Genomic DNA, 23,236 nt, shown 5'->3' on the forward strand with positions numbered 1-23,236 from the left:
AGGAAGATCCTTTGGAGTAGGAAATGGCAATCCACTCCAATATTCTTGCCTGGAGAATTTCATAGACAGAAGGACCTGGCAGGATTATAGACCACGGGCTGCAGAGTCAGACACGACTGAGCCCATGGCACTATTAAGCTACCTATGGTTTAATGGATCGGATGACCACCCTCAGCTTCAGTGTCTCTTCATTTGAGTCTTTAATTTTGCTCAGCAAGATGCATCATTTTCAGCATGCAGGTCTTACACGTTTTATTAAATTTCTTCATAATCTCCCTGGTTGTCCAGTGGTTAAGACACTATGCTTCCAACTGCAGGGAGTGTGCATTTCAAAGAATTTACCCATTTCATCTAAATTGTTGAATTTACTGGTATATTGTTCATATTTCCTTTTCATCATTTTAAAAGTCTGTAGAATCTATAGCAACATCTCCACATTCATTCTTGTTATCAGTAACTTGTCTTCCCCCCACCCCCTCCTGGCTAGATCCTTCAGCCTAGAGGCTTATCAAGTTTATTCATCTTTCTGAAAAACCAGCTTTTATTTCTTTCTGTATTGCTTTTCAGTTTTCTATTTCATTAATTTATGCTCCTGTTATCTTCCTTCTGCTTCATTTGGCCTTGATTCAATTTTTTTCTATTTAAGTTTATTCAAGAAGAAATAGATACTTGAAATAGATTCATTTCGTTAAATTCATAGATAAAACTTTCCCACAAAGAAAACTCTAGTTCCAAATGGCTTCACTTATAAATTCTACTGAACACTGAAGAAGGAATGATACCAATTTTTCACAGCCCCAGATAAGAGAGAAAGAAGTTTCCCAGCCATCATTATCTTAATACTAAAACCAAAGACAAGTAGACTATACAGATACACCTCATGAACAGTCACCTGAACAAAAACTTGGCAGTTTCTTGCACACAAGTGAATCTAGCGATCCATTAAAGCACGCACACCATCCTATTTTTCCCGTCCCACCTCCCCCACTCCTTCCCCCTCTCACACTAAAAGCCCAAGTACATCTTTCAGTTTTACTCTTTAGTAAACTGTCTTCCAGTTAGTAAAGTCACTGAAATCATAACAAACAACATTATAAACTGTTATATTACATGAAACTTGATCAAATGGATCTGACCTACAAAAGTAGAAATTTCATACAGCTCAAAATTATGTCAACTCCAAAGTCTTTGAAGACTTTTAAATGTGAATTTTGCACTTGGAAATTACATACAATGGCACTAACAGGGCTTCATACTGCTAAGGTGATTCCCTCCTTATAAATCAGTGCTTCTTCCATACATTGGCCCAGCAGCCAATCGGATCTAGATACAGTCGACCTTCCTGGCGTTGTCCATTACAGACTCAAATGATCAAGGTTTTATTTCTATGTGGAATTCACTGGGGAATCTTTAACTTGGGTTCCCCGGATTCAAGACACCGCTCTTCACGTACAAGGTTTAACATTTCAGGTCAAACTTTCACCTGAACGATCCAGCGTACAGTACAATACGAGGAGGACAGGCTGCAGCTGCTGCTAAGTCGCTTCAGTCATGTGACACAGCTCAGACCAACCTGTACAGAGGCGGCCAGAAGTGTGCAGGAGCGTTCCGTTTACATGGATCCTGGGAAAGACGTTTCTCATCAACAGCAACAAAAACCAGAGCCGAGTCTGTCTAGGGCTGCTGGTGGAGAAACTGGGAAAAGGGCTCTGAGGGAACCTGAGGGAGACAGAAACGTTCTCTATTTTGACTGAGATGAAGGTTACATGGAGGAGGGGCATAAGTCTATCAAAACTTAATGAAATGTACACTTAAAGTGAATGAATTTCATTATATGTAAACAGTTCCTTAATAAAGCTGATTTACAAAAAAAAAGGAGTTATTTTTAATTAACAAGTGAAACACAAATACTACATTATTAAAAAATTAACATGAATAATTAAAATTGTGGATAAAGCTAAACTTCCCTCTGACCACCTTCCAATCCTGGTTCCCATCCTTTCTCCCATCTATACCTCCTCCCCCAAGTAACCACTGTCGAGTTTGAAAGTTCTTCTGAACCTTTAAAAATATATTTACATACATATAGGGTGGCCAGATGGTAAAAATATCTGCCTGCCAATGCAGGAGATCTGGGTTCAATCCCTTGGCCGAGAAGTTCCCCTGGAGAAGGGAACGGCAACCCACTCCAGTATTCTTGCCTGGAGAATCCCCATGGACAGAGGAGTCTGGTGGGCTTCAAACCACAGGGTCACAAAAGAGTCAGACACAAATGAGTGACTAATATACATATAAGAAGTCACAGAAACGTGCACTGCTGTTCTTTACACAGATGGAACTTGGATGTGTTTCTGAAACTTGCTTTTCTTCATTTAGCATCATGTCTCTTAGATCTATTCATGATAATACAGTTTATCTCTTCAAGTCTGATATGCTGCTCTATCACAAGTCTGCCCTTCCTCTTCTGATGCGTATTTGGGTTCTCTTCTCTGCTACAGTTCACCAGTCGTTACCCCCGAGGGGGCCACAGGTGGTGCTCCAGGGCTTGTTTGGCCTTATCTGTAAGCTTTAATTTTCTACAGTAAGAATGCATTTATTTATTAGTTACACAGCTTAAACACACACTTTAAAGAATATTTTGATACATAAATTATACAAAAAAAAAAAAGACAATGAAACACAATCAGCAACAAAAGGCGATCAACTAGGAAAACGAAGCCCTAGAGCATCATCATGTACTCATGCTGTGAGAGGTGTTTATTGAAAAATAATGATATGAGCACTGAACGGCCGACAAGCACATGCTCCTACTGAAAGCAATGATGCCAGACACCAGCGTGCTGGTCACCGGGGCCCAGGCCTAATTACCGTGTGCACAGACACTCCGCTTTACATTTTTTGCTTTCTTCTTTTGTGACTGTGATGTCTTTCCCCATCCCTGAAACGAAAGAGGTGAAAAAACATGACCAAAGCTTTAAAATAATAATTCACAGCAATGTATTTACATCAGATATAAACCAGAGCAAGTTAAAACATGCATTTAAAACAGAACAGTTTTTGGGTTTTTTTTTTAAAGAGTAAAGCAAAAAAAGTATCACTAAAAATACAGGACAAAACTGAGATGAGGATACAGGAAATGGATTTTTTTAAAGCTGTGCTTTAAAATATATGTACAAGGTGGATGACCTTAGAGTTCACTTCAAACAGGACTCTGGAGTCACAGGAGGAACTCAGAGCTCTGAGCTCCGTATCCCGGCTCCCAGCTCAGCTCCCTGCAGGTCATCCCACCTCAGGGTGGGTCTCAAAGAGTACTTCCTGCTGACACTCAACTTATCCTCACTAAAGGAAATCATCCATATTTAGGTTTTGAGACTATTGGCTTTACAAATAGCTGTGAAAAGAAGAGAAGCGAAAAGCAAAGGAGAAAAGGAAAGATATAAACATCTGAATGCAGAGTTCCAAAGAATAGCAAGAGGAGATAAGAAAGCCTTCTTCAGCGATCAATGCAAAGAAACAGAGGAAAACAACAGAATGGGAAAGACCAGGGTCTTCAAGAAAATCAGAGATACCAAAGGAACATTTCATGCAAAGATGAGCTCAATAAAGGACAGAAATGGTATGGACCTAACACAAGCAGAAGATATTAAGAAGAGATGGCAAGAATACACAGAACTATATAAAAAAGATCTTCACGACCCAGATAATCACGATGGTGTGATCACTGACCTAGAGCCAGACATCCTGGAATGTGAAGTCAAGTGGGCCTTAGAAAGCATCACTACGAACAAAGCTAGTGGAGGTGATGGAATTCCAGTTGAGCTATTTCAAATCCTGAAAGATGATGCTGTGAAAGTGCTGCACTCAATATGCCAGCAAATTTGGAAAACTCAGCAGTGGCCACAGGACTGGAAAAGGTCAGTTTTCATTCAATCCCAAAGAAAGGCAATGCCGAGGAATGCTCAAAGTACCACACAATTGCACTCATCTCACGCGCTAGTAAAGTAATGCTCAAAATTCTCCAAGCCAGGCTTCAGCAATATGTGAACCGTGAACTTCCTGATGTTCAAGCTGGTTTTAGAAAAGGCAGAGGAACCAGAGATCAAATTGCCAACATCCGCTGGATCATGGAAAAAGCAAGAGAGTTCCAGAAAAACATCTATTTCTGCTTTATTGACTATGCCAAAGCCTTTGACTGTGTGGATCACAAGAAACTGTGGAAAATTCTGAAAGAGATGGGAATACCAGACCACCTGACCTGCCTCTTGAGAAATCTGTATGCAGGTCAGGAAGCAACAGTTAGAACTGGACATGGAACAACAGACTGGTTCCAAATAGGAAAAGGAGTTCGTCAAGGTTGTATATTGTCACCCTGTTTATTTAACTTATATGCAGAGTACATCATGGGAAACGCCGGACTGGAAGAAGCACAAGCTGGAATCAAGATTGCCGGGAGAAAGATCAATAACCTCAGATATGCAGATGATACCACCCTCATGGCAGAAAGTGAAGAGGAACTCAAAAGCCTCTTGATGAAAGTGAAAGTGGAGAGTGAAAAAGTTGGCTTAAAGCTCAACATTCAGAAAACAAAGATCATGGCATCCGGTCCCATCACTTCATGGGAAATAGATGGGGAAACAGTGCCAACAGTGGCAGACTTTATTTTTCTGGGCTCCAAAATCACTGCAGATGGTGACTGCAGCCATGAAATTAAAAGATGCTTACTCCTTGGAAGGAAAGTTATGACCAACCTAGATAGCATATTCAAAAGCAGAGACATTACTTTGCCAACAGAGGTCTGTCTAGTCAAGGCTACAGTTTTTCCTGTGGTCATGTATGGATGTGAGAGTTGGACTGTGAAGAAGGCTGAGCACTGAAGAATTGATGTTTTTGAACTGTGGTGTCGGAGAAGACTCTTGAGAGTCCCTTGGACTGCAAGGAGATCCAACCAGTCCATTCTGAAGGAGATCAGTCCTGGGATTTCTTTGGAAGGAATGATGCTGAAGCTGAAACTCCAGTACTTTGGCCACCTCATGCGAAGAGTTGACTCATTGGAAAAGACTCTGATGCTGGGAGGGATTGGGGGCAGGAGGAGAAGGGGACGACAGAGGATGAGATGGCTGGATGGCATCACTGACTTGATGGATATGAGTCTGAGTGAACTCCGGATTTGGTGATGGACAGGGAGGCCTGGCGTGCTGCGATTCATGGGGTCACGAAGAGTTGGACACGACTGAGCGACTGATCTGATCTGAACGTGTATCAGTCAACAGGGACTGATTGGACATGTCAAAAATTACTTAAGAGGAGGAAGAACTAAGAAACCAGAAAAAGCACAATTTTCTTTAATTAATCAAGAGTTGATGTGTACGCAATGACCAGATATTATCCTTCAGTAAATGAATCAAAAGGGACTACCAAGAAACTACTTCACATTTTGAACTCATAGCTAGCTTTAAACCTACGAATTGAATGATAACAAGATGAGCAGAATTATTAAACCAATAAGCCTGATTCCTGATCACCACTGATCCTGAAGAGATACCACTTAAGATCTTACTTTTAGACAAGCACTGTGCAAATGACACTAAACAAGACACGGACCTGCCTGCAACGAGCTCAGTCCAGTACGGAGAAAAATAACTTAAGGTCAATGAAACGCAGGTGCTGGGCAGAGTGGCAACAAGATGGGGAAAAAAAGGCTTCGCGGAAATGACGAAGCTGCATCTTAAAGGCTGAGGAGCAGTTTAAAAGAACAAAGAGGCAGCAGAACAGGAGGTGGAAAGGCACGGATGAGGCACGGCGGGGACGAGGAACAGTGCGTGGCCCGGGTTGGCTAGGGCAGATGCTATGGATCAAGGGGTGTGGGCAAAACACAGAGTGGAGGGCCGAGTGCCCTGCTCCCGGAGGCCTCGAGAGCTGCTGTAAACCACGAGCATTCGGCTGCTGAAAGGCCCTGAGAGGTGAAGGCTCACTCCAGCAGCTGGGGAGGGACAGGTCCATACAGCACCAGCATGGAGACAGAACAACCAGGAAAACTCCCAGAGGACAGAGCTCAGGGCGGAGGGGCAGGGAGCGTGAGAGGGGCCCCGTCACGCAGGACCGATGACAGCCAGCCCAGACGGCGAGGAGTGAGGCAGCAGCTAGCAAGCTCTCGAGTTCTGGCTTAGGAGGATGGATGCTGGTCATCGCCAACCAGGACAGACGTGCGGGGGCAGGCGAGCAGAGCGGAAAACAGATGAATCCAGGGGCAGACCTGGCCAAGCTAAGGTCCACGGAGTGATTCGTGTGTCCACTAAGTGGCTGGGACACACGAACAGGCCTCCGCCAACCTGCATTATCTCAGTATCACTTTATATCTCCCCACTGATCAAACCTCTATCAGGAATCCCAACAAGGGCCGAGCTGAGTGCCATAAAGCCTGGGCCTTCCTCTGACTCAGTAACGCCCTTTATCTGAGGGATTAGCAAGAGAAGGAAAGAACGATGACAGGAAAACAGGAAGGGAGGGGCAGATACTGAGGGACGGAAGGAAGACCCAGGCAAACACCTCTGCAACGCGGCCACCCTTCTGCCCAGACATTCCTTTCCTGTGTCTTGCTGAGAAGCAGTTAATGACATAGGGAAACCAGGTCCGAGCAGGCGGACCGAGCCACGCCCGCAGAGCTGTGGACAGCCGCCCTGCAACGGGACACACGTGAAGGACCCTCACAGGCTGTTTGCTCCCGGACCTCGCGGTGCTCACACTCCATTTTCTCGACATGGCCTGTGACGGAAGGACTGTCCATGTGTCAGAAGCAAACAGCTCGGCAACAAACAACGCCCCACCGGACTTACCTCTCCTTCCTTCTCCGGGAGTCCCAGCCTCTGTCCTTGTCCTTATTTCTTTTCCGCCTGTGTGGGCTCCGACTTCGGTCCCGTCTATGCCGTGAACACTCGCCGTCCAGATGGCTCCCCCCAGAATGCCTCGAGTCCACTGAGGCCGACCGTCTTTCTTCGCTCCTGAGACAGAAAGAACGGTCAACTAGTTTCAACCACTGATCTCCACGACAGACCAGCCTCGAGCCCAACATTCTATAGCAGAGACCAAGTAAATATGCATAATCTTGCACTCCAGTAAGAGGACAGGCAAAGAAACACAGCTCTGCATGGTATGTTTTACGACTGTGGAAACAGGAAGAGGAAGAAGCCTCTGGATGAATCACAGTGTGCTGTGACTGGTCTTGGAGGTGCTCGGACCCAGCTGGACAGTGACAGTCAACAGACTCGACAGAGGACCGCTTCCACCGAGACACGACGACATACTTGTCCGCCCCATCTGCCTCCTTCTCCTGCTCCTCCTGCCAGTGGCTGCTCAGCTCCTCCATATGCACGTTGATCACGTCCCGGATCACCTGCGGGCGGGGGGGAACCAACTGCCAGGTAAGAAAGCTGCTTGAGAAACGAGCAGACGGTACTGCTCGCGATCAGTTAAACATTTCCAGAGAGCTACGATACGGCGGACTGTGGGAGGTGTGGAGTCTAAGAAACACAAACAGGCAACACACTGAGGATTCAGGGGCACACGATCATGACACGTGTTAACTCAGCCTGAAGAGTTTAGAAATCACGCGCAGAAAGACAGAGTGCACACGCAGGAAGGGGGCACGAGTCAACCCTGGGTGATCTGGGAGAAGGACACACACGAGTGAGTCCTGTGTCCTGTCTGCAGTAGCGCAACTCATCTGTACGTTGGAGACCACTGAGATACGATAAACCACTAAAAGGGTGGGAAACATGGGCGTTTTTACAGATGAAAGACATCCGGGATCTGCTCCCAGACCACCGACTGCTGGGGCAGGAGGAGAGAGGGAGTGAGTGGGTGTAAAATAAACAGAGATCATATGCAGATAACGGGCTTCCTTGGTGGCTCAGTGGTAAAGAATCCACCTACCAGTGCAGGAGATGGGGTTCACTCCTTGGGTCGGGAAGATACCCTGGAGGAGGAATCCAGTATCCTTGCCTGGGAAACCCCATGGACAGAGGAGCCTGGTGGGGCACAGGTCATGGGGTCGAAGAGTCAGGGACACAACTTAGCAATTAAATCACGGATTAATGCACTTAACGGAGAAGGCAATGGCACCCCACTCCAGTACTCTTGCCTGGAAAATCCCATGGATGGAGGAGCCTGGTAGGCTGCAGTCCATGGGGTTGCGAAGAGTTGGATACAACTGAGCAACTTCACTTTCACTTTTCACTTTCATGCACTGGAGAAAGAAATGGCAACCCACTCCAGTGTTCTTGCCTAGAGAATCCCAGGGACAGGGGAGCCTGGTGGCCTGCCATCTATGGAGTCACACAGAGTCGGACACAACTGAAGCGACTTAGCAGCAGTAGCAGCAACACACTTAAATTTTATTATATACATAATACTGTAAGTTACAAATAATTTATACCAAAACACTTCTTAAGCCCAAATGTTTAGTAGAGTACATAAAAGGACTAAGTTTCTGCCAAAAAAAGCTATTTATTAAAAATTCCTTTGTCCATAAGCATTATTTCCATTACATCTCACGATAACCCTGCAAAAATGAAAAAAATCTCAATCTTAAAAAGCTCAAATCATTTGCCCAGGTCAAACAGACAGTAATAAATTACAGAATCAAAACTCAAGCCTGGGTCTGTCTACAGCCAAAATCTATGTTCTCATCATGATGCAGTATCACTTTCTCAAAAGCAGTATTTTTGTAAGACTGTACAACCTCTTTACGTAAGGTCTTTGTACCCTGGAGAGCCTTGGCCTGGTGAAGGCTGGGTCTGAATGTGACGGAGCAAATACAAATCAGACGTGACCACAATGGAGCCTCGTCCTCTCAGAAAACCTCTCGGCAACTGTGGAAACCACGGGACAGGCAATGACTGCGTACGGGAAACCTGTGTGTTCAACAAGGCTGTACACAATCACGCAGAACTTACCTCGGTGTATGACTTCTTGGTTATGTGAACGTTCTTAGCTCTATAGGACTGGCGTCTTCTTTTGTAATCTCTCACTTCTGCCAGGATTTCAAGGTAAGATTTCGGACTTTTTCGACTATTATCTAATAAAAGAACAAAATAAAATTATTACATCATCAGAAACTCTAAATTCTTATGAATTAGAGGGAAGGAACACCATAATCATCTGATATTTTATATTTTAATGTAGCACTTCAAAAATTTTATGTTGTATAAATGGACTATTTTATATCATTCCTTTTCTCTAGCCATTAGTTGAACATAAAGAGTGTTTTAAGTACAGAGATTAAAGTAACAGCCCAGTTCTAAGTAACATTCTTACGGAAGAAAGGTATGCTTGGTGTAACAATCAGAGAACAAAATTTCAAGTACTAAGTAAACACCTTAACATATGTTAATATCAGATGATACAAAACCATCCTATTCCAACTCAAAATGGCCTGACAAATCATCTTAATAACACTTAAAGGACGAAATGACAATTAAGAAATAGAAAACTAAGATATTCATCTCAAACCTTGATTGACTTTGGCAGCCAAGTCTACAAAGAGATCGCTGTCATTTTCGATAATTTGAGAATCTGAGCGTTTTTTCTTTGTTTCCTCGACTACAAAATCGTAGAGGGCAAGACGATCGGCTTGAGTGAGATCACAAACAAACCGTTTGTGATTCAGAGGAACTTCAATAGGCAATGAAGAATACAGCCCTAGAGTAAAAATAAGATCACAAGGATAAATAATACATGAAGCTCTGGATTTACGACCCACGATACTCACCTTTAAACGTGCATGGTAACAATGTGACGTTTAATTAACACAAGCCATTTGTTTTCGTAGCAGTCCCTGAACATGCAGAACAGCCACCTGTGTGCTAATGGCCAACACTGACTCTATCCCGAATGCTGCATCCACAGAAAGGGCGGACGTGGGTGTGGGCTATTCCCCCCGACAGTGTTAGGACAGATCCCATGAAGGCAACAGTAATAACCATAAGACAATTTGCCCATTGGAAAAAAAAAAAAAAAAACTTTTAAAAGGTTCCCCATACTGTAAAAGTAGATATGAATTTTCTCTATATACGCCTTTCCGCACAAAAGGTGAAGGAAAATGATTTTAATAGGAAATACACATTACAGCCCCCTTGAAAATAAAATATAGAAATACAAAAAATGTGTTAAAAACATATTTATGAGACACCAAGCGATATGGTTCAGTCAAAATATATCCCATTCGGGCAATGACTTAGAGCTACGGACCAAGGGGCGGAAATCCCAAACTTCCTCAGATCAGAGAAAGACACACTGAGACTAAAACGTCTTTTAATTTTCAGAAGCAGCAGCAGGTAGGCTTCACCAAACTGAAGAAAGTTGTCAACAGCAAGTGCCCCATCCCCCCAAAATCACAGAACTTTCTATAATCTGCTCATTAATGAAAAAAAGTAAATACAATACCTTGATACGATGTATTAAACATTGAAGAAAAGTTTTGAGATTCAAATTTTCTCAAAGAAATAAAAAATTACTGTAACTGTAAATAAAGCAATTTAAAAAGATTCTTTCTAGACTTCATTATCCATGAATGCAAACAAAGAACACCAGCTACTAAAGGAATCCTTTTAATGTTTGCCAGGTCACCCTAAAGTCATCACTCAGGTTCACAGGGCAATATATAACCAGTAGCTCTTCTCAGATACTTACGAAGTGGCAAAGCAAGAATTCACATGCGAGCCCACCATGAACTAAGGGTGACGGCGCGAGAAGAGGGACGACGTCACAGGCTCTAAGTTACCAGGAGAGCTACACTGAACTGGGGGCGTGCAGTAACAGCGACGGGTAACGATCTTACTAGTAAGAGGTTCTGAATTAGTGGGCAGGAAGGGTTCCCCACTGTCAATCCCTCCTACTCTAATTCTGGCAAACACGAGGAAAAGCCCCTCTATGCAGCCAGACTTTGAACACTTCATTTAGTAATACAAAAGTGAGTTATCTTTGATAAACCTAATTTATATGATTATAGGCTACATATTTTGGAAGAAAAACAAAGATGAAAACAACACTGATGTATTTTAAAACACGTTGCACACAAACCTTTGCCTGTTCTTTGTAAGCAAAGAAGTGTAACTTCCTCCTTAAAGTATTTTGGAGTTTTCTTTATTCATCTTAAAATTTCTGTCTGGTCAAGACTGATACTTAAAGTCTTTGAAATTCAACTAAAATTCCAAGTCAACACTATAATGTTTTGACAGTGATTAAGATAAAGTTTAGAAATTTGAATGATACTTTTAAAAGGATATCATTTGCAAAAAGGATACTGCATATCTTTAAATAAGGAGTACATTCAGGTTCCTAATTCCTCTTTATACTCACCCCAATTACTGAAAAAGAAAAAGTACAGGAAAAGTTAAACAACAAACGGCATTCAAATCATTCAGAACATAGATATTTCTGACAAAAGAAAAAAATAAAGAAGCTCACATTTCCACAAAACGTAAAAAGTTCAGATGAAGTTTCTATAAGATTTGGAGATCTATCTGAATGAGCTGTCGTCATACTAACTGTGACCCTCTATGTACTTTTTTAAGAATAGTTTTTAAAAATTGCCATAAAATAGACACAACATGGAATCTGCCATCTGACCCATTTTGGGTGGAGAGCTCGGCGGCAGTCAGCACACCCTTCCTACTCGCACCCTCAGTTCTGCCCACCGCCAGAACTCTGCCATCACCCCAGACTGAAACTCCACTCTACTTTCTCGGTAACTGGAACTCTCATTCTTCCGTTAGTCCTGGTGGCCATCACATGCCATCTCACATGTGTGAAATACAATATTAAATATCAATAATGTTAACATTAAATAATGATATATTTAACAGTATTAAATATTAACTTGTGTCGAAGATACGGATTCAGAACCTTGTGAAGAATTCATACTAAGTCAATTTCCTAACATGAGACGCAGAAATGAGGCTGTTACAGATAAAATGATCCACTGAAGTCTCACAAGTGGGAGAAAAAGATCAGGGTTAGAACCGTCATCTCCATCTCTTTAGGATGCTTTAGCCCGATAACTCATGTTCAAATCATGGCCACCAGCCACACAGATGTCATGAAATTCAAGTACAGTGACTTGAATTTTTAATATTGAAGGAAAAAGATCATCAAATATAAAATGACTGTTTATTCCAACATAACTACATCTGAAAGTAAATAGGTAGATCTAATGCCTGTTCAAGCTTTGACAAAGATTAACAGGTTGAGAATTCTATACCTTGAGTTTGGGCTTGATATGACCAATGAAATGAAAATATAAGAAACTTAAAATTTAGTACATAACCAACAAAATATTAATTATATGGAAAATGTAAAGCTGCTCATGTTAATCATTCCTTCAAAGTAAACATCAATGAGATATTAAAGAGATTTTTGTCCTGGGGTAAAAAGTTTTAAATGTGTAAGACATAAGTGGGCCACAAAAAATCATCTCTATTGAGAAATTGCAGAGCTGTACATAAAATGAAAAAAAGTTTTAAAAAGAGGATTACAGATGATATAACAAGTTGTCCTTAACAATTAATTAAATATTAAGACAGTACAAAAATCCAAAATCAAAGTTCCTTTTATCTACTGAAAGAACTATTCATTTAAAGTAACTGTTTGCTTTTGTAAAGAACCAAATTCAACGTTCAAATCCACAAAATTCAGAGCTAGGTTTTCAATCCAGCTTATATTAAAGCACAAAAGTGTTAACTCACTTCTGTGTTCCTCTATTTCTTCACCTAATATGGAAGAGAAAATACTTGTCTAACCTATCACAACTATGATGTCAAAGAGAAATGAAATACACAAGAGCGCTTTGGAAAAAAAAAACAAAACGAAAAGAATCTCTTCTAAAATAGCAAAGTACTGAGGAACTTTAGAACAAGCACCCCAAAATTTCTTTCATCACCTCTGCTGGACAGGGTTTATTTCCTTATCTGAAAAAAACAGATGCTGGAGTAGATAAAATAAATTCAGTAAATCTCACTAGCTAAGATCAAATAAAGTTAAAACTAGTAACTTCTCCCAAAACACACAAATAAAATCCTCTACTTTTTAACTGGGTCTTAACTGAATAATGGCCAAAAAAGGCTTAACTGACCACAGCTCAGTATCTCTTTGAGTTAGATGAGAGTCAAACATCCCTCTCAAAGAGTAACACCTGGAACTACATGGATCCTTCAAAACAGCAAACACAGGAAACATGCTTCTGGCTGCTACCAACACACTGAGACTAACAGACTTCCTCCCTCCAAAGCCACAATGCGATCGAGGGAGAAACTGAGCCCAGATACTGGCTTACAACAACAGGGTCATGACCTTAAACATAAACAATGAAGAAAAAGGTTAGGTACTCAGAGAAAGGTACCTTCAGAAAGCTCAAAGACAACTGAGAACCTTTATCAAAGGAACCAGTCAGGGTTTGGCTGGATGTTCTACCTAGAGTCAGAAATCTATTAATTCCATTTACCCATTTACTTCTATGATTTTGAAGGATGAAGTTCTTCCAATTTCCTAAAAGCTGAAACTTAAAATTCTAAGCTTGTCTCTGCTAAAGTGAAGTCCTAGGTAGCATCTCTTACCCCAGCTTCCAAAGCTGGGCACCAGGTACCCACAACCCTCTGAAATTGTACATCTAACACTGTCCGTGCTTCACTACGAGGGGCAGGGACGGGGCTGGGTCTTCCTCAGCCTGAGCCTTTCCTCTCATGTTGCACTTCAACATCCTTACATGTAACATCGGGCTAATTCTCGAGAGGTGCTTCCCAGGTGGCTCGGTGGAAAAAAATCTGCCTACAACGCAGGAGATGGGGATTCAATGCCTGGGTCGGGAAGATCCGCTGGAGAAGCAAATGGAAACCCACTCCAGGATTCTTGCCTGGGAAATCTCATGGACAGAGGAGCCTGGCAGGCCAGAATCCATGCAGTCTCAAAGAACCAGACACGACTAAGCAACTCAACAGTAACAACAATAACAGTGCTCATGAGAGCGGAAATCTCAGGGTGAGACAGTCTACTCAGGGCATTTATTTGACACCAAATACTTAGTCTAATGTCAGATGGAAAGCTTAACCTATTCCACATAAATGTTTTCACGAGATTTCTCTTGAAAATTAGTGATATGCGCTACGGAAGAAAAACAGTCTAACTAATTAGCTCAAACTATGATGCCACTTACTTTGATTATAATAATCACCATCATTTCCAACTGCAGCTCTAGCTTGTTTAATTATCTGGAATTGTGAGTCCTTATCTGTCAAAAAAAAAAAATCCATAAACACAACATGAATCATCAGTGTCCACAATGGAATTAGTAACTAGGTTCCAATAATCCAAGCTCTCTGGGCACACTGAGAAACATTCCAGAATCTTAAAACCCACGTTGCTGCTGTGGTCATCTGAATGCAGAATTCTTTCTGATCCACCAGAATCCAATAAGTAACCAGACTTCGAGCAGTTCAGAAAACACTATTAATATAATCAAGCACGCAGCAGTTGCGGCCGCAAATTTTAGCAACCAGTGTAATATCTAACATTTCGTGAATCCCAGCTAAGTGTCAGGCAGTATGATAACCATATTACATATGTGATATTTAATCCTCCTTACATGTGTTATTAGCATCATTCCTATTTTACAAAGAAATCTAGGCAAAAAAATCGGTTAATTACCTTACTGAAAGCCACACAACTATTAGTGACAGAATTAGTTAAATGAGGCATTCTGATTCCAGAGCCCAAGATTTTAATCTCTGTGTAATCGGTGAACACTCAGAACACGTTTCCATCCTTGGCTCTATCTTCAACGTATGTGTGTGGCCAGGTTTTGTTATAACCAAGAAGGCAGGAGTGTGCCCTATTGTAGGATGCTCTAGAGGATTTCTGGTGTGCATTATAAACCTGGTCTCTAAATCTCAGATTGAGTAAACCAGTGTCACTGTAAGCAATACCTTTCTTAATCAATCATCAGGATACTTACAAAGCCCACTCTTCTGATAATTCACAAATGAATATAAATACCTATACACATACAGCTTCACTAAGACATTTAAAAATTATAATAATACTTACTCAAAGTAATTGAAGGTACGTTCGCATTCTCATAGAAAAAGTCAGAATTATACATTTTATCCTAAATGGTAAAAAAAAAAAAAAAACAAATTTTAATGTCCTTCAGTATCAGATGATTACTTTAATATTTGACATAAACCAACAATAGGTTTAGTATCATTTAAGCATTTCTTGCAATCATTTGCAAAACAAGGCAAATCCCACTGCACCTCACAAATGACTATTATTTTCTCAGAAAACCTCACACTACACCTTCCACACTGTGAGGATTTACTAACGCATGAACCACATGACATACACATGATAAATATACGGTACCTCTTCCTCTTTGGTGTAGCCCAGTCTCCTCAATCTACAAGACATCATGTGCTTTGCTAAAGACGATCTAGGCATGTGGTGATTGGAATCATACGGGCATATCGCAACTTCATCCTATAAAGATCAAACAGAAGCAAAGGAAAAGGTACATCATTTTTCAAGAAATAACCATCCCAGTAAATGTTTTGCATCCTCTTCTGTAAGTCTCTCCACCCCACTTCCCGTGTGAGTGTACGTACACGTTAAAAAACAACCTCCCTGGTTCTCTTTACCCCTTACAGCCTCTGTCCCGCTCCAACCCTTCAAAGCCCACTTCCTGAAAGATGTATGTATGCTCACTGCCTGGACAACCTCACTGACCATCTCCCCCTGAGGAACTCGGAGGTCCTTACCCATAACCCCCGCCCCTGCCCCAGTCCCTGCAGGACACTGTCCTCTCCATCCGAGGTGACAAGAGCCCCTGCCATCTGCTCCCTCTGCCTCCATTCTCCACACCACAGCTAGGGTGCGTCCGAGGCCTGCCACTTAATGACCGTACGAACGTAGTCAAGGTCAGGAGCCTTCCTTTCTCTCAGTTTCTTCATCTGTAAAATGGGTCTAACAGCAGGACTACTCACACAGAGCTACGGTGAAGATTAAATAAATTATACCTGAATTCATACACATAAAGCAATTCAGACAGGGCCTGGTAAATAGCACACATTCAATAAACATAAGCAGTTATAATTTTATTAAATTAAAATTTAGTTGCCTGAGCAACTAACACTTTGGCTTCAAGTACTTTCATGTCTCCCCCTACTGTTCTCATTAAAAAAATATATATATATACACATATATATATATACACACACACATATAGATTCTTCAACACAGCTGTACAAGGACCTTTAAGCTCTGGCCCCCACCAGCCACCGTTCCCCTCTTCCCCCACATCCCAAGCTCTCTTAGCTATGCTTAACTTCCAAAGGTTTCCTGTTCTGTGCATAGCCTTATCTCTGGATTTCTACCCATGCTGTTGACGCTTTCTCTGTGCTGCACCTAGCTAATTTAGCTCCTTTCATCTGTCAGTTTAGAATTCACCTTACAAAGGAAGCTGTGGCCGTCCACCCCAGAGCCTACAATAACCCGCGTGCCCTCCAGCCATCCTGACTCACCCTTCACAGACTTTTTCACACTGTAGCACACAGCGGCTACTCTCTGTATCCCCCTCACCACCAGCAGTCACTGGAGGGTAGAAACTGACTGCTGTGCACTCAGTTACAGGATGAAAGCACTCCAGCAGAGAAGTGAAGATTCACCGCCTTTCTGTACTGCACTGGTCTAGGAATTAGCAATGCCGCTTACCAGGATCTTTATGCCAGTCACTCTCCTGAATATCAGGTGTTGGTTTTGCAAACATGAGATGCACACCCACAACTGATTATCAGAATTTCATTTTATTTTTTAACTCCTGGCCACACCCCACAGCATGTGAAACCTTAGTCCCCTCACTAGAGACTGAACCCACGCCCCTGCACTGGAAGGCAGCCTTAACCACCGGCCCACTGCAGAACTCCCAAGAATTTCGGAATTTTAGAGTGGAGTTGTAGAGAGGCAGCGAAGCAACGAGGCACACAAGACTCTCAGGGGTAGAATGCCTGGGTTCCCATCCTGACTACCACTTAACAGCAACGAGTCCTGGGACAAATGCTCACCTCTCTCGGTTCGTTTTCTCATCTGTAAAAGGTGGCTGAGGGGACCTACCTCATAGGGTCATTGTGAGTACTAAAGGAGGTAATGTACAGTAAGTGACATAAACAAAGAGCTATTTAACTGTTAATAAAAGAAATCTAAATTTACTACATTGCTGGGAGCACAGTGATGTGGAAAGGCCTGGGAGGCTACACTCAACAGAATTCACAGCCTCAATTATACCTCCAAACAATGAAAGGGTTTTTTAAAAAATCATAAACCCGTAAAGCATAGTAGGCCTCATGAAGGCCTCATGAAGTATGATGCCACATGAGCACTTCCTTTCATCTCATTAAAAACAACAACAACTGAGGACTTGCCTGGTGGTCCCCGTGGCTAGGACTCTGTGCTCCCAATCTTCCCTGGTCGTCCCCGTGGCTAAGACTCTGCTCCCAATTCAGGGGGCCCGGGTTCGATCCCTGGCTTGGGAACTAGATCCCACATGCTGCAACTAAAAGCTTGCGTGCCTCCAACTGAGGCCTGCCGCAGCCAAAGTAAATAATATGCATATTTTTAAAGATCACGATTGCTGACCCTAACACACTTGCCTATGTCTCTTCCCAAAGCAATCCTAACGTCCGGGAGAGCTGCTGGTACCGAATCCTTCAATAGTCCTAGAATGCTGTCACCCCTGTCAGAGGTGCACCATCTCGTGGCAGAGGAAGGCGACCCGCAACTCCCCACTTCTCCAGACACAGAACCTGATTCAGTTCAGTCCAGTCACTCAGTCGTGTTCAATGCTTTGCCACCCCACGGACTGCAGCACACCAGGCCTTCCTGTCCATCACCCTCCCAGAGTTTACTCAAACTCATGTACACTGAGTCGGTGATGCCATCTAACCATCTCATCCTCTGTCATCCCCTTCTCCTGCCTTCAATCTTTCCCAGCATCAGGGTCTTTTCAAATGAGTCAGTTCTTAGCATCAGGAGACCAAAGTATTGGAGCTTCAGCTTCAACACCAGTCCTTCCAATGAATTTTTAGGACTGATCTCCTTTAGGATGGACTTGTTGGATCTCCTTGCAGTCCAAGGGACTCTCAAGAGTCTTCTCCAACACCACAGTTCAAAAGCATCAATTCTTCGGCACTCAGCTTTCTTTATTGTCCAACTCTCACATCCATAGATGACTACTGGAAAAACCATACTTTTGACTAGATGGACCTTTGTTGGCAAAGTAACTTCTCTGCTTTTTAACATGCTGTCCAGGTTGGTCATAGCTTTTCTTCCAAGGAGCAAACGTCTTTTAATTTCATGGCTGCAGTCACTGTCTGCAGTGATTTTGGAGACCCCCAAAATAATGTCTGTCACTGTTTCTACTGTTTCCCATCAACTCCCCAGTTCTCCCGACCCCGAATCTGGTGCCAAGGCGGAATCCACGCGCGGAGGACACGGCAAGCCGCCAAGCAGCACCCCAGGCCTGCCCGCTTATCTCACTGCAGGCCCGCCGCGATTCCTCGGCTTCCCCGGGAGCGGTGCGAGCGACCGGGAGGCTACAGCCCCCGAGTCCCGCGCGCTCCCCCTCTTGGCCCTGCAGACGCCGCGCCCTGCCCGCCGCCGACGGCCCCGCGGTCCTCTCACCTCGGCCGCCGCCGCCTCCTCCCCGGGCTCCAGCCGGTCCAGGCTCCAGCCCAGCGACGCCGTCACCTCCTCCAGCGTCCGCCGGCAGCTCTCCACGAACTCGCTCAGCTCCTCCCGCAGCCGCCGTCGCTCTTCCACCGGGGGAAGCTCGGCCTCCATGGCCTCCACCGCCAGTGCCGGCTCCCGGAAGAAGCTGAGAGACTGCGGGCGGCGCGTACGCACGCACGGGCTTCTGGGGCAGGGGCGGGGCCACTCTGCCACGTGACTGGAACCGCCAATAGGGAAACGGCCCGGGAAGTGGGGCGTTTGAGAGGTCTCTTCCGGTTTTTTCCTGAAGTGGCTGTTTTCACCCGCTTTCTGGATGTATTGGGCTTCCTTGGGGGCTCAGACGGTAAAGAATCCGCCTGCAGTGCGGGAGACCCAGGTTCGATCCCTGGGTCAGGAAGATCCCCTGGAGGAGGGCATGGTTGCCCTCTCCATATTCTTGCCTGGAGAATCCCATGGACAGAGGAGCCTGGCAGACTACAGTCCATGGGGTGGCAAAGAGTCTGACAGGACTGAGTGACTTTCACTCACTCTGTATGCATTTACCCTTGGCCTTCTCCCAAAGGTGTTATCCAATCAACAATCCCACGTCCCCGCCATTAAAAAAAAAAAAGGCTTATAGCAACAGGAAAGTTTAAAGAATTGTACAATGAGCATTCACGTAGCCATCCTCCGCTTATTAATTGCTAATACTTGGCCTATCTCCCACTCTCTCCATACACACGGTCCCACACACTGATTCCCTGGTGGCTCAGGTGGTAAAGCGTCTGCCTGCAATGCGTGAGACCCAGGTTTCATCCCTGGGTCGGGAAGATACCCTGGAGAAGGAAATGGCACCCCACTCCAGTACTCTTGCCTGGAAAATTTCATGGATGGAAGAGCCTGGTAGGCTATAGTCCATGGAGTCGCAAAGAGTTGGACACGACTGAGCAACTTCACTTACGCATCTCCTAAGAACAACTGAGGGAAATTTCCTAGCGGTCCAGTGATTACTAAGACTCTGGTGCTTCCACTGCAGAGGGTGGGGGTTCCATCTTTGGTTGGGGAATTAAGACCCCCCCTGTATGCCAGCATGGTCAACAAAAGAGTCTGAAATGCAGTACTTGGATGCAATCTCAAAAACGAGAGAATGATCTCTGTTTCTTTCCAAGGCAAACCATTCAATATCACGGTAATCCAAGCCTATGCCCCAACCAATAATGCTGAAGAAGCTGAAGTTGAATGGCTCTATGAAGACCTACAAGACCTTTTAGACCTAACACCCAAAAAAGATGTCCTTTTCATTATAGGGGACTGGAATGCAAAAGTAGGAAGTCAAGAAACACCTGGAGTAACAGGCAAATTTGGCCCTGGAGTACGGAATAAAGCAGGGCAAAGGCTAATAGAGTTTTGCCAAGAGAACGCACTGGTCATAGCAAACACCCTCTTCCAACTACACAAGAGAAGACTCTACACATGGACATCACCCCAGATGGTCAACACCAAAATCAGATTGATTATATTCTTCGCAGCCAAAGACGGAGAAGCTCTATATAGTCAGCAAAAACAAGACCAGGAGCTGACTGTGGCTCAAATCATGAACTCCTTATTGCCAAATTCAGATTGAAATGGAAGAAAGTGGGGAAAACCACTAGACTATTCAGGTATGACCTAAATCAAATCCCTTATGATTATACAGTGGAAGTAAGAAATAGATTTAAGGGACTAGATCTGATAGAGTGCCTGATGAACTATGGATGGAGGTTCATGACATTGTACAGGAGACAGGGATCAAGACCATCCCCATGGAAAAGAAATGCAAAAAAGCAAAATGGCTGTCTGGGAAGGCCTTACAAATAGCTGTGAAAAGAAGAGAAGTGAAAAGCAAAGGAGAAAAAGAAAGATATAAGCATCTGAATGCAGAGTTCCAAAGAATAGCAAGGAGAGATTAGAAAGCCTTCTTCAGTGATCAATGCAAAGAAATAGAGGAAAACAACAGAATGGGAAAGACTAGAGATCTCTTTAAGAAAATTAGAGATACCAAGGGAACATTTCATGCAAAGATGGGTTTGATAAAGGACAGAAATGGTATGGACCTAACAGAAGCAGAAGATATCAAGAAGAGGTGGCAAGAATACACAGAAGAACTGTACAAAAAAGAGCTTCCTGACCCAGATAATCACGATGGTGTGATCACTGACCTAGAGCCAGACATCCTGGAATGTGAAGTCAAGTGGGCCTTAGAAAGCATCACTACGAACAAAGCTAGTGGAGGTGATGGAATTCCAGTTGAGCTATTTCAAATCCTGAAAGATGATGCTGTGAAAGTGCTGCACTCAATATGCCAGCAAATTTGGAAAACTCAGCAGTGGACACAGGACTGGAAAAGGTCAGTTTTCATTCCAATCCCAAAGAAAGGCAATGCCAAAGAATGCTCAAACTACCGCACAATTGCACTCATCTCACACGCTAGTAAAGTAATGCTTAAAATTCTCCAAGCCAGGCTTCAGCAATACATGAACTGTGAACTTCCAGATGTTCAAGCTGGTTTTAGAAAAGGCAGAGGAACCAGAGATGAAATTGCCAACATCCGCTGGCAGAGTTCCAGAAAAACATCTATTTCTGCTTTATTGACTATGCCAAAGCCTTTGACTGTGTGGATCACAAGAAACTGTGGAAAATTCTGAAAGAGATGGGAATACCAGACCACCTGACCTGCCTCTTGAGAAATTTGTATGCAGGTCAGGAAGCAAGAGTTAGAACTGGACATGGAACAACAGACTGGTTCCAAATAGGAAAAGGAGTACATCAAGGCTGTATATTGTCACCCTGCTTATTTAACTTACATGCAGAGTACATCATGAGAGACGCTGGGCTGGAAGAAGCACAAGCTCGAATCAAGATTGCTGGGAGAAAGATCAATAACCTCAGATATGCAGATGACACCACCCTTATGGCAGAAAGTGAAGAGAAACTAAAAAGCCTCTTGACGAAAGTGAAAGTGGAGAGTGAAAAAGTTGACTTAAGGCTCAACATTCAGAAAACTAAGATCATGGCATCTGGTCCCATCACTTCATGGGAAATAGATGGGGAAACAGTGGAAACAGCATCAGACTTTATTTTTTTTTTTTTGGCTCCAGAATCACTGCAGATGGTGACTGCAGCCATGAAATTAAAAGACGCTTACTCCTTGGAAGAAAAGTTATGACCAACCTAGATAGCATATTGAAAAGCAGAGATGTTACTTTGCCAACAAAGGTCCGTCTAGTCAAGGCTATGGTTTTTCCTGTGGTCATGTATGGATGTGAGAGTTGGACTGTGAAGAAGGCTGAGTGCTGAAGAATTGACGCTTTTGAACTGTGGTGTTGGACAAGACTCTTGAGAGTCTCTTGGACTGCAAGGAGATCCAACCAGTCCATGTTAAAGGAGATCAGTCCTGGGTGTTCATTGGAAGGAATGATGCTAAAGCTGAAACTCCAGTACTTTGGCCACCTCATGCGAAGAGTTGACTCATTGGAAAAGACCCTGATGTTGGGAGGGATTTGGGGCAGGAGAAGGGGACGACAGAGAATGAGATGGTTAGATGGCATCACCGACTCGATGGACATGAGTTTGAGTGAACCCCAGGAGTTGGTGATGGACGGGGAGGCCTGGTATGCTGTGATTCATGGGGTTGCAAAGAGTCAGACACGACTGAGCGACTGAACTGAACTGAACTGAAACTGTATGCTGGGAGGCGTAGCCAAATTTTTTTAAAGTTTAGAAAAAAAAAAGTACATAAGCACAATATATGATCAAACCCAAGAAAATTAATAGTTCATAGTAATATTCATATCTCTCTCTAGTTGTCCCCCAATTTCCTTTTATAACCATTTCATCACTTTTTTCAAACCATGAGCTATAATTGGTTCTTTTTTATTCTAGAAAAGCCTCCCTCACTCTTTTATTTTTAATTTTTATTTTTTTGGCTGCCTACAGTGGTTCAGACAGTAAAGAATCTGTTCAATCCCTGGGTGGGGAAGATCCTGTGGAAGAAGGAAATGGCAACCCATTCCAGTGTTATTGCCTAGAAGATTCCATGGACAGGGGAGCCTGGCAGGCTAAAGTCCATGGGGTCACAGAGTCGAACACGACTGAGTGACTAACACACACACAGTGGCCAGTAGGGATCTCATTTCCCCAACCAGGAATGAACTGGCACCCCACACAGTGAAAGCAAGGAGTCTTAACCACTAGACCACCAAGGATGTCCCCACACTCTCCTTCTTAAATTAAGTCATTGAATTTTGTCAGGACTCAGTCATCTTGTAGAACAGTCCTCTTTCTGGATCTGTCAGATTTTTTTCCCTTTATGATTAGATTCAGTTTAAGCATTTTTTGTTAGATGTGTGTACCGCTTTATTACACTTTATAAAGGACACATAGCTTAGATTGTCCTGCTGTTAGTAAAGCTAAATTTGATCACTTGGTAGGGGTGAAGCATCACTCCATT

General features: G+C 43.4%; 1 protein-coding gene across 3 annotated transcripts; it reads right to left on the bottom strand.

The window, feature by feature from the left end:
* Positions 1-226: 226 nt before the first annotated feature.
* Positions 227-18,927, bottom strand: SNRNP48 (small nuclear ribonucleoprotein U11/U12 subunit 48). Of its 3 annotated transcripts, none has more exons than XM_027524263.1 (10): positions 18,721-18,879; positions 15,412-15,525; positions 15,094-15,154; positions 14,204-14,278; positions 9,508-9,696; positions 8,952-9,073; positions 7,302-7,390; positions 6,834-6,998; positions 2,869-2,938; positions 227-2,566 (listed from the first exon to the last, which is right to left on the bottom strand). In XM_027524263.1, the coding sequence occupies exons 1-9, from the start codon at positions 18,877-18,879 to the stop codon at positions 2,890-2,892; spliced, it is 1,023 nt and encodes a 340-aa protein (XP_027380064.1). In that variant the 3' UTR covers positions 227-2,566; positions 2,869-2,889. The 3 variants fall into 3 exon arrangements, with proteins under 3 accessions (XP_027380064.1, XP_027380063.1, XP_027380062.1); XM_027524262.1 differs by having other exon boundaries at positions 227-2,576; XM_027524261.1 differs by having other exon boundaries at positions 626-2,938; positions 18,721-18,927.
* Positions 18,928-23,236: the final 4,309 nt, after the last annotated feature.

The sequence above is a fragment of the Bos indicus x Bos taurus genome, chromosome 23 (genome assembly GCF_003369695.1).
Source record: "Bos indicus x Bos taurus breed Angus x Brahman F1 hybrid chromosome 23, Bos_hybrid_MaternalHap_v2.0, whole genome shotgun sequence".
Lineage (NCBI taxonomy): Eukaryota > Metazoa > Chordata > Mammalia > Artiodactyla > Bovidae > Bos > Bos indicus x Bos taurus.

What these genes read in the sequence shown, in the direction of transcription:
- SNRNP48 (XM_027524263.1), bottom strand. Translation starts at nt 18,879, where the DNA reads ATGGAGGCCGAGCTTCCCCCGGTGGAAGAGCGACGGCGGCTGCGGGAG. An exon ending in GCTACACCAAAGAGGAAGAG is followed by an intron (nt 15,155 to 15,411) that starts GTACCGTATATT and finishes TTTACCATTTAG; the next exon opens with GATAAAATGTATAATTCTGA. An exon ending in GAGGCAGATGGGGCGGACAA is followed by an intron (nt 6,999 to 7,301) that starts GTATGTCGTCGT and finishes TTTCTGTCTCAG; the next exon opens with GAGCGAAGAAAGACGGTCGG.